General features: G+C 40.8%; 1 protein-coding gene across 2 annotated transcripts in view; it reads right to left on the bottom strand.

The window, feature by feature from the left end:
- Positions 1-10,525: 10,525 nt before the first annotated feature.
- The window catches only part of LOC135254243 (ADP-ribosyl cyclase/cyclic ADP-ribose hydrolase 2-like), a 4,031-nt gene continuing 2,495 nt past the window's right edge, over positions 10,526-12,061 (bottom strand). For both annotated transcript variants that reach the window (XM_064334403.1, XM_064334402.1), the window contains exons 5-6: positions 11,666-11,752; positions 10,526-11,263 (exon numbers count right to left, since the gene is read on the bottom strand). In XM_064334403.1, coding sequence (XP_064190473.1) covers positions 11,122-11,263; positions 11,666-11,752 — 229 coding nt within the window. In that variant the 3' untranslated portion in view covers positions 10,526-11,121. The remainder of the gene's footprint in view (positions 11,264-11,665; positions 11,753-12,061) is intronic.

Here is a 12,061-nt window from a genome sequence, read left to right as displayed (position 1 = left end):
GTTCAACTTCACGTGGTGGTCAAAGGTGAGTTACACACACAGTGGTGAAGCATGCTTTTCTGGGTATGTGCCAAAATTATGGGACAATTTACCACAAGAAATAAGACAAGCTCCATCCATTGTAAATTTAAATCTCAGCTGAAAATTAACCTTTAAGATGGCTTTTATGTAATTATTGCTGATTTTATTATCTTTTATTTTTATTATTTTATCCATGTATTTGCTGCCTCTGTGTATTTTATTATTTTTATTGTATCATCTATTTTATTCCACTGTGAAGCACTTTGAGTTGCTTCATTCTGTACGAAAGGAGCTCTACAAATAAAATATATTATTATTATTATTATTATTATTATTATCAGAATTGGGGACTGCTGCATTATTAATCATCTTCAGTTCTGTTTCATATTCAAGAGAACTGAACAGACTGCAAATTAAGAAACCCTAAAAAATAAATTTGTTTAAGAAATAAAACTCCTAAGTAGTTTTTCTACATTAACTGAAGGCTAAACAGATGCTTTACAACATGTGAGTTTGGGATTGTTTGCTTAAATGTTTATAAAATGTTTCAGAAAATACTGTGTGTTTTGTCTATTAAAACAGTGAGAAAGTAAGTATATAGAGGATACAAATTTTTTTTGAGGAAGTTGTCCATTCTTCCAGATTCAACAGCAGGGTATTATATTAAATAATAAATACATAACAAACATTTTGTAAAAACATGTTACAAGGCATGTGAGACAAGCTAATGGGTCTGTAGTATCTGGGCTCAGCAGAATGCCTTTTCCCACACTGGTGTCATGATGCATTGATTCTAGTAGTCAGGTATTTCTCTTGTTGTTACAGACTTTGTCAGCGATAGTGCGCTGCCTCAGAATCCTCTGCTCTCTGGATCTCAGCCATGGCGGAACAGAAAACAGCAGCTGAGAAGTCACTCACCTCCGCAAGTAGAAGTGTTTCCATTGAACTATCTAACTTCTCAACTAACATCTTGAGAAATCCACAGTGAGTTCATTAGATTTGAAACTGGAATCAAAACTATGATTTGCCATTAAAAATGACAATTAGGGAAAAGTGTGTTTAGTTAATTTGATGTTTGGTCATTTTTGACTTGGCAATCCAACTGGTGTATTTTTCAATTGATGTATTGTATAAGTCCTAAAGCAGGGGTGCCCGATACGTCGATCGACCAGTCGATTGCAGAGGCCATGCTGGTAGATCGCCATGACATTTAAAAAAAGTGTCTAATTCTTCATATTTCCATCCCATTTCCCTATAGATTCTGCCTGACAGACTGGTATGCTTTATTGATGTGAAATTTGGCCAATCTGCTGCTGTTGAGAACTTTAAAATAAATTGCTTAATGAAATTATCAGAGGTGGGTAGAGTAGCCAAAATCTGTACTCAAGTAGAAGTATTGTTACTTTAAAATAAGAATGACTCAAGTAGAAGTAAAAGTAGTCATCCAAATAATTACTTGAGTAAGAAAGTATATTGTGAAAAGACTACTCAAGTACTGAGTTACTTCATATAATCTGATTTAATGTTGAAATAAGCAGAGCAAGATGAACGTAAAAATCCAAATGTCCAAAATATAAAATTGTAAATGCTTGTCCAATAGAAATAAATAAAATATAAAATAGCCATGTGCAAATTAAAATATGGCCTAAATCATATCCCTTTAAATAAAACAATACACAGGAGGTTCGTCAGAAGAGGAGGATTTTCGCTTTCTGTTGTACTCTATTAAGTCTATATACCTCATCAGTTTGTTGGGGTGAACCCTCCGTTGACAGAAAAAATATCAATGAGGCTACAGGGGATTTATCCATTAAAATAGATTTATCATCACAACAAAGAGGAGCCTGCTCAAATTCAAACAGAAACTTTATAACTTAAACATAATGCTTTGTCGCACCATTATTGTACCTTATGATGCACTTATCCACAATATTCCAAAGTCCCATGATGCCTTGCGCGAAATATGTGCATAACTTCCGGTTTAGCGTAAACAAACTTTATGTATGCTATGCAATGCTATGCAATGTTCCAGCGCTCACATCGTGGCTGTTGCATGCTTCACAAAAACGAACTAACGCTTACATTACAGTGTGAAATATCCACATTAATACCAGTAACCTATTTAAACACACTCAATTTAAAAAATAACGTATATAACCGAAGTATTTTGAACAATAATAGCCTACTTACATAGCAATGATGAAATCGTATCTGTGTTCAGTAGATGGAGACAGAGACAGTAAATCAACAATACAGTTCAATCCGCTTCTGTTTTGCTCCAGAAAACGATGTCAGCTAGGTCTATCAGCAAACATGCGGCTTAGCTATGCCCAGAAGTCCTCAATAATAATAGTATTTCCCAAGAAATTACGAATAATAGTTGACCACGTTTTGTGAGTGAATGCATAAGTGAATGCGATGATAAGAAAAATTTCGGTTAGGCTGACCTAAAAAACGTTATTCCATGTTATACATCGTTAAAAAGCTTATACTCTCACCTACTGAATAAATGAATCGTCAATCAAGCCAGAAATGTCCACATTTCTAGGCAGACAAAGAAGGCAGTGCATAATGTAACTACTGTTTTTGGTAGTCTGTACATAGTTTGAACGTGAGGCCAGGGGTGTTCTGCCTCCAACTAATCACCCGCCGTTGTTTCAGCCATTGTTGTCGCCCACTCATCCTTCTGTGTGCTGTGACTGGCTACGTTTGATTGGTGAAACGGAGTCATTTGGGGCTGTGACAGAGCCAAAGCAAAGACCAGTCAGCCTCTTTGGCTGAAGTCTCTCTGAGAGAATGAAACAAACAGAACGTGCATTGAGTAAAAAATGGGTAAAAAATAAAAGTAACGAGCGGAATGTAGCCGAATATAACGGAGTAAAAGTAACATTTTTTCTTTGCAAATATACTCGAGTAAAAGTGAAAAGTATGTTGCATTAAAACTACTCTTACAAGTACAATTTATTCAAAAAGTTACTTAAGTAAATGTAACGGAGTAGGCTAAATATAACGCGTTACTACCCACCTCTGAAAATTATATACATATTGCATGCAATTAAGTATATGCAGCAATTATTAGTTTGTCCTACTGTTCTTAATCAGATTGCATGCAGCCACTGTCCAACGATTTATTATTATTATTTTTTTGGTTACACTACCACCCCACAACCCGCCCCCCTTAGTAGATCACATTCTGCTGTCTATTGAAAAAGTAGATCGCAAGCCAAAAAAGTTTGGGCACCCCTGTTCTAGACCATTAATGTAAGAACAGTGAAAGCGTGTCACCCTTTCTGGAGCTGCCCGATAAAGCGTGTTCATGGCAGAGATCTCACACAGCAAGATAATTTAGTTTGTCCTTAATTAGTTGTGTTCAAGATGTAATGTCAATTATATTTTCTTAGGGTTTTCACCGATAGTGGACACTGCTATGGTGCCCCACAACCCACGGTAGAAAAGGGGGCCGTAGCAACATGCAGTTTTGCGAAAATACACGGAGCCCCATGTGGTGCTGTTGGGGTCCTGACCTATGACATCACTGAAGACCAGGAGACAGCAGCTGAGCGTCTGGCCATCATGTTCTCTGTGCCTTTTGACTATACTTACTTTAAGAACTTGTTTAGTCTGGGTTTGTTTGACATTTGTGAAAAAAATTATAAAGATCTATTTGAGAGCATGTATCACAAGACAGAACCGGAATTCAAAAGAGGAAGCGGATCGGGTTCAGAAATCAGATACGAAGGCGAAAGGTACACTCTGATCGGAACCATGTCTGGTAGTGGAAATGCGGAAATCAAAGTAGAACTCAGGAATAAAGACGAATCAGATCAATTTGATAAATTCTGAAAACAAACATTGGGGCTCATTCACAAAACCTTTCTTAAATTAGTCTTCTGTTCTTTAAAATGGTCCTAAACAAACAATATGAGATTCATGACACACGTGCAGACCTTTGTTTTTGTGCATATCCCACGTGCATGAGATGATGAATGCTGACTGTTTGTAAATTTTATGCGCAATTCTTTTCATGTGATTAGCAAAAGGAAACAGCCAGGAATAAATACAAATAAGAAAAAAAAAGATGAATGCCGAAATCCTGGAAACGTTCTTTACACACAGTTTATGTTCAAATGCAATCGTACACATTTTTCGTGAATGAGGCCCAATGTGAGCTGCTATCCGTAGCTGGTAGAATGTCCTACCATAGCAGACTGCATACTGCTTACAAACAGATCAGTAAACTGGGTAAATGTTTCAGGCTAATTACTTCACATGAACATATTCTATCTGAGCACGAGCAAATAATCAATTCAATATATTTTTAAGATCATATAAATAAGTAAATGTTAAACATATAATTGTTAATGTCATTGTTAACATCTAATGTAGCCAATAAATAAACCTCATTTCCACTTGTGAATTGACAGCATTTCCAAGGCTGTGTGTGTGTGTGTGACAGTGAATGTGTGGAATTCTGCACAGACTGCTTAATTATGCCTTGCATGTGTCTGCATACATAATGCCCACAAGAGAACCATCATGCGTACAGAGAACCCTGAACATCAGTCAGCTCAGCCTGCTAGAGCTGGTTCTGTGGAGGTGATGCATGTCTGAGGACTGAGCGCAAAGTGGAAAGTGTCGTACACTTCTAGAGTAACATTTAAGCGGTGGTTAGTTTTAGGCACAAAGTGTGGAAGTTTAATATGACTATACTTGAGAAGGAAGAGGATGGATTTGGTGTTCCGTTAGATGAACTGAAGATGGACGTAGGTGACGAACGGCATGTGTCTAAGTCGTGTTCTTGCTGATAAGCATTACATTACATTATAGGCATTTAGCAGATGCTCTTATCCAGAGCGACGTACAACAAGTGCATAGGTTCATGATGTAGAGGCGCAAAAGAAACACTAGAGTGAAGTAAGGATCGTAGTGCCAGAAGTGACCACATCGATCAGGACTCCAACCCTGTAGAGTAAGCTTGTTCAGCAAGCAAGAATCCTACCAAGTACAAACTAGCACTGGAATCACACCTAATCATACAAAAACAATCCTGCCAGATACACTAACATAATCAAATTATCCTAGCTAGGTACAGTGAGCTGAACTATAGGCTAGGGAGGGGTGGGGAGAGGTGCAGCCTGAAGAGATGAGTCTTCAGTCTGCGTTTGAAAGTGGTGAGATTCTCTGCTGTTCTGACCATCACGGGGAGGTCATTCCACCAGCGAGGGGCCAGGACAGACAGCAGATGGGAGCGGGAAGTGCAGACACGAAGAGGGGGAGGTGCCAAGCGTCCAGAGGTGGCAGAACGGAGAGGTCTGGCTGGTGTGTAGGGTCTGATGATCCTCTGAATGTACCCTGGTGCTGACCCCTTAGCTGCCTGGTATGCAAGCACCAAGGACTTTAATTTGATGCGAGCCATAACAGGCAGCCAGTGGAGGTCAGTGAGCAGGGGGGTGACATGGGAATGTCTGGGGATGTTGTAGACCAGACGCGTTGCAGCATTCTGGATGAGCTGCAGGGGTCTGATGGCGGATGCTGGCAGACCAGCCAGTAGCGAGTTGCAGTAGTCCAGGCGGGACAGGACCATCGCTTGAACCAGGAGCTGGGTTGCGTAGGTGGTGAGGAAGGGGCGGATTCTCCGGATGTTGTACAGGAAGAACCTGCACGTTCGACTCACCGCCGTGATGTTCTGGGAGAGGGACAGTCTGTTGTCCATCACCACTCCAAGGTTTTTTGCGGTGGGTGATGATGACACCACAGTGTCCCCTAGGGAAATAGAAAAGTCGAGAAGGTTAGAGGATGGAGCAGGGATGAAGATCATCTCCGTCTTGCCTGGGTTCAGCTTAAGATGGTGGTTATCCATCCAGCTCTGGATGTCCCTCAGGCAAGCAGACATGCGAGCAGAGACCTGAGTGTCAGAGGGCGGGAAGGAGAGAAAGAGTTGGGTGTCATCGGCATAACAATGATAGGACAACCCATGGGCAGAGATTACAGGACCAAGAGATTGGGTGTACAGGGAGAATAGGAGGGGACCAAGGACAGAGCCCTGGGGAACTCCTGTGGCAAGGGGGCGAGGTGCTGATACTGCACCAACCCAGGTGACTTGGAAGGAGCGACCGGAGAGGTAGGACTCAATCCAGTCTAGTGCGGTGCCACAGATCCCCATAGCTGCCAGGGAGGACAGGAGGATGGGGTGGTTGACGGTGTCAAAGGCAGCAGAAAGGTCTAGGTGGATCAGGACAGATGAATGGGAGGCTGCTTGTGCGGCGTGAAGCGACTCATTGACCGAGAGGAGTGCGGTCTCTGTCGAGTGGCCAGGTCTGAAGCCAGACTGGTAGGGGTCTAGGAGGTTGTTCAGGGAGAGAAAAGAGGAGAGTTGATTAGAAGCAGCTCGTTCAATTGTTTTGGATAGGAAAGGGAGAAGGGAAACAGGACGGTAGTTCTGGATGACAGAGGGATCCAGAGTGGGCTTTTTCAGCAGTGGGGTGATGTGGGCCAGCTTGAAAGAAGAGGGGAAACATCCAGAAGACAAGGAGGAGTTCACGAGGGAGGTGACATATGGGAGGATGTCAGGTGTGATAGTCTGAAGGAGAGAGGAAGGGATGGGGTCAAGAGCACAGGTGGTAGGGCGGTGGGAGAGTAGGAGCTGGGAAACATCAGAGTCAGTGAGGGGAGAGAAAGTGGAGAAACAAGGGGAGGGAACAGAGATGGGAGAGTGGGGAAGGGTGGTGGTGGATGTGAAGGAGCTGCGGATGTCTGCAATTTTCTCATCAAAGAAAACTGCAAAATCATCTGCAGCGAGGGAGGACTGAGGTGGGGAAGGAGTGCTGAGGAGAGAGGAGAAAATGGAGAACAGAATAAGAATAAGCGGAACATCTGTGGTTTATCTATCTATGCTGACCTATTTTAAAATGTCTTGTTTTCAACCATCTCATCTCTGGGGGATTTTTTTATATATGAAGAAGTACTACTCACGGAGCGTGTGTTTTAGTACTACATGCAGAGCATATGTTTTAGTACTACATGCAGAACATGTGTTTTAGTACTACGTGCAGAGTGTGTTTTAGTACTACAGGCAGAGCGTGTGTTTTAGTACTACACACAGAGCGTGTGTTTTAGTATTACACGCAGAGTGTGTGTTTTAGTACTACACGCAGAGCGTGTGTTTTAGTACTATGTGCATAGCGTGTGTTGTAGTCCTACGTGCAGAGCATGTGTTTTAGTTCTACGTGCAAAGCGTGTGTTTTAATACTTCATATTGTGGAAAAATAAGTTGTTGAACTGTAGAAAAATAAATTGTTAAGCTGATTTGAAAGGTAGCTGAATATGTTGGGCCACACTAGTTTTTATTTTATTGCAATTACTATTTGCTGCATGCCTTTCTGTAGGACATGGGCCCCAAAGATGAAGTACATAAAGTATTACTGACTGCCTAAGTTGTCTTTGTAGAGTTCACAGGTGTTTGTTTCTGTAAGGAGGTTGTGTGTGGGTTGCTAAGATGTCTTCAGTCATGTGTAGTCTGACCTGCTTATAATTTATTTAACCCTCATGTCATTTTGTCCTGTTTCATTTTATTAGGTTTTACACCAACAGCGAATACTGGTATGTATTTGTCTCTTTAGTGCAAATCGTGTATTTTTTTCAATCCACAGGTTTCTTCTGGAACCTGTCATCTTTAGCACTAAGGAAATAGGTTATAGTTTTTGCAGTTTAAGGAACCGAAAGGTATACAGGTATTCTGTTTTCAAACATATGACAGTAATATCAGGAGTAACCATGATGCTGCACTCACGTTCACTTCCTTATTTCACTTTTCTAGTATAAAGAGGTCTGCTGGACCCTCGCCTCCTTCCTGTTAGCTTTTGTTGCCTGTTTGTCACAGATTTTTTCACTTCTTATTCACATTGGACTGGGAATTTAAGGTAAACCCGACTTTCTTTGGAATGATTTTAGTTCCTTTATTTAGAGCACAACTGACTATCAAATTTTATATTTTATTATGTGCTTTGTAATTAGCTGATATCTCCACTTTTTCCAAGTATCAAAATGTACAGTATGAAAGTATTTGTTAGCATGCAAGCTTGCTAGCTTCTAATCTACTATCAATTGCAGCAGGATGTCCATCCTCCCGGATTCAACAGCAAGTGAAAAATGATATGCATCGATAAATACATTAAAAACATCATGTAAATTTTACAAGAGATGTGAGGCAAGCTAAGGGGTCTGTAATCCTTGGGTTCAATAGAATTCCCTCTCCAACACAGGTGTCATGATGCATTGATTCTAGTAGTCAGGTATTTCTCTTGTTGTTGCAGACATTGTCAGCGGTCGTGCACTGCCTCAGAATCCTCTGCTCTCCGGAACTCAGCCATGGCGGAAAAAGTAGCAGAAACAGCCATGTCTCTGTTGAATGACATCGCTCAGGAATCTTTCACCGCAGCCATGAGAAGCGTCTCCATTCACCTGTCCAACCGTAGCGAAAAAAACATCCTGACAAATCCACAGTGAGTTCATTATAATTGATAAAAGACTCAAGGGCCTCTGTCATCAAAAATATCACAGAGGGAAAAGTGTGTTCAGGTCATTTTCTGTAGGGCTGCAGTCCGTCTAATATATTTTACCCTCGTCCTGCACCATTATGGTAAGAACAATCAATGTTTGTGGGCAGGTTACTTTTGGATTTTGTTTAGTAAGAATGTCTCCCTTACTGCAGGAACTCTCTCTCTCTCTTCAGCTGGTTGTCAGATGAGGGTGCATTTTGAGTTGCATTGCGAGTTGCATGGCAAGATATTTTAGCTTGTCCTTAATTATTCATGTTCAAGATTTAATATCAATTGTATTTTCTTAGGGTTTATACCTACAGTGGATACTGTTATGACCCCCCACATCCCACAGTGGCGGGCAAAGTCACAGCGGTATGCGCTTTTGGACACACGAAGGGAACGGCATGTGGTGCTGTTGGGGTCCTGACCTATGACATCACTGCAGACTGGAAGACGAAGGCAGTCAAGCGTCTGGCCATCATGTTCTCAGTTCCTTTTGATTACAGGCTCTATGAGAACTGCTTTGCTCTGGGTTTGTTTGAAACTGCTAAAGAGTGTAATTATGATCTGTATTATCACATGTATAATGAGAAAGGAGATTTCAAAAAGGCGAAGGCGTCTGGTTCAGAAATCAGCTTCCAACTTGGAAACTTCACCTTGAGAGGAACCATGTGTCCCATGGCAACCGGGGAAATTAAAGTAGAGCTGTGGGATGGCGGAAACAATAGCGCACCGCGCACCGCTTGCAAAACGTTCGGCAAACTGGGAAAATGTTTCTTTAAATGCTGCAATTAATTTGCATCTAAGCATGAGCATACAATCAATTAAATACACTTCAATATTTTTAAGACCATATAAAAGTAAATGTTAAGTAAATAATTCGGAATGCTTTGTTGTAGCCAATAATTAAACAGCTTTTCATGATTGCAACTGTTTTTTTTTTGTCTTAATTTCCACTTGACAATTCACTGGATTTCCAGCAGTGTGTGTGTGTGTGTGAGAGAGAGAGAGAGAGAGAGAGAGAGAGAGGGGGGGATTGTATGCGTGACTGTGTGTGTGTGTGCACCTTTATACTCATATACTTACCAATAATAATAACAATAATAATAATAATAATAGTCATTATTATTATTATTATTATTTGTACAGCCCTTTTCAAAACAGAATCACAAACTGCTTTACACAGGCATGAAGGATAAGCACAGACTGGGTTCAGCTAAAGATTTGCTGAGGGCCAATATCAAGGATTTCTGTTTTGTCAGTGTTCAGCTGAAGGACATTTTTTGACATCCACTTTTTAATATCTGAAAGACAGTCCTGAATTGTGGCCAATCTACTCAGGTCATTTGGATTCACTGAGATATATAGCTGGGTATTGTGAGCATTGCAGTGGTAAGAGATTCCATGCTGATGAATGATGTGGCTGAGAGGAAGTTTATATAATGAAAATAAAATTGGTCCCTAACTTTAACCTTGAGGCGCACCACACTTAATCATTGACTGAGAGTAGGCATGATCCTTACTAGAGACAAGAATTTCCTATATGAAAATCACGAAGATCCTGGAATTCCCACCCAATGTCTCAACCAATCAAAAACAACACCATGATTGTTGGCATCAAATGTTGAACTACATGTAGCATCTTTTTGGGGAGACCTTTGGCATTTTGAACGTTGTTTAATATTTGTGAAAAAAATTACTTGTACTCATCAACATGCTTGACTTTTAAAGTTTATTCCATGGTGTAAGCACTAAGCACCAGGAGGAACAAAAAGAAGACGATCAGAGGAAGTCTTGGAACATAGAATGCAGAAGAGTGTGAGGTAATGGTGCAGGGACTTGTGGGAAACAGGAGGACAGTCAGAACTGCGCTGATTATCAGAATCAACACAAGAACAGACACAGTCACAAAACGCTGTTTATTTACTGGCTGATTATCAGAATCAACACAAGAACAGATGCAGTCACAAAATGCTGTTTATTTACTGGCTACATCAGCCTTGAACAAGGACAGGACAATATAAGAATGAATATACTTGAAAAATAATTTTTGTGCTGTCATCAAGATATTACAGTAGAATATACATACAGTAGAGTTATTAATATGTAATTCATTATATGCTCAGTGGTACACAATCTGATATGAATCACATGATAATATTATATTTAATCGGCTATAAAACGTAGCTCGTATATTTCAAATTTGTGATAATTACTCAAATTTATCTTCGTCTAAGAGTTTTACTTTCAGCGCTGAGTTTTACTCACAGGAGCCACGGCTCCCCTCATAGTGAACATGTTTAGAGAAGATGATTTCTGATCCTAGTGCCTTCACTATGGTGCAACTGCCATCATTACAATGATAATATCCATAACCACTGCTGTAAACAGTTTACATGTTACTGGAGCTCAGGGAAGTCAATGTAGATAATCTATTAAAAAATATAAACACAAATCTCCACAGATTTTCCATCAACCATGCGGACCATGCCAAAGGGTCTCACAGATTATGCTCCAGGATGGACAACCAGATATTTGAGTAGAAAATGACTGATAATATTCAGTCAACAGCAGTCCACTGAAAAGTGAAAAAGAGCAGAATAACCAGGTGGTGCGGAGAGAGGTTTGGAGTGGAGGCAGAGCTGGAACAGAGACAGGCTGGGTGGCTGGGGCTGTCCACACACTGAAGTGTTCTCACGGACCTGGAGACACAAACACACACACACTTCAGTATTCGCACTGGCCTGGAGATACACACACACACACACACACTTCAGTATTCTCACTGGCCTGGAGATACACACACACACACACACACACACACACACACTGAAGTATTCGCACTAGCCTGGAGATATACACACACGCACACACACACACACACACACACACACACAGCAGTATTCTCACTGGCCTGGAGACACAAACACACACACTGAAGTATTCTCACTGGCTTTGAGAAACACATATGCACACACATACACATATGCTGCAGTATTCTCATTTATTTCATAAAAACACAAAGCATAAGTGTAACCCACAGAGACTTGCTGTATCTGCAATCGGAGGTGTGTGTAAAATCTCTCCCCCTTCAGGATCTTTACCTGTAATTATCAGCGCAGGTGTACTCAAATCCCTTCTGTTCCAGGATCTGTTGCAGGACGGCCACACTTTTAGTACCACAGGACTCACTGTCGTGGAGAACGAGAGGAGGCGGGGCTGAGCTCAGCTCTGTCTAATGAGCATTTAAACACTCTTAACATCGCCACTCTATTCAGAGAACAAATAAAGCAGGTTTACAGTGGACCAGTCTGACAATATGGTTAAATGGCGCCCCCTACAGGATATGTAGGGAATCCACTCAGAAATAATCCTGCAAGAATAGTCTAACTCTTTTAAATAGAAACATTACATTACATTATAGGCATTTAGCAGACACTCTTATCCAGAGCAACTTACACAAATTTTACATAGCATTTTACATTGTATCCATTTATACA

The sequence above is a fragment of the Anguilla rostrata genome, chromosome 4 (genome assembly GCF_018555375.3).
Source record: "Anguilla rostrata isolate EN2019 chromosome 4, ASM1855537v3, whole genome shotgun sequence".
Taxonomy (NCBI): domain Eukaryota; kingdom Metazoa; phylum Chordata; class Actinopteri; order Anguilliformes; family Anguillidae; genus Anguilla; species Anguilla rostrata.
The sequence above is the reverse complement of the archived record's forward strand: the minus strand, read 5'-3'. Positions and strand labels throughout refer to the sequence as shown.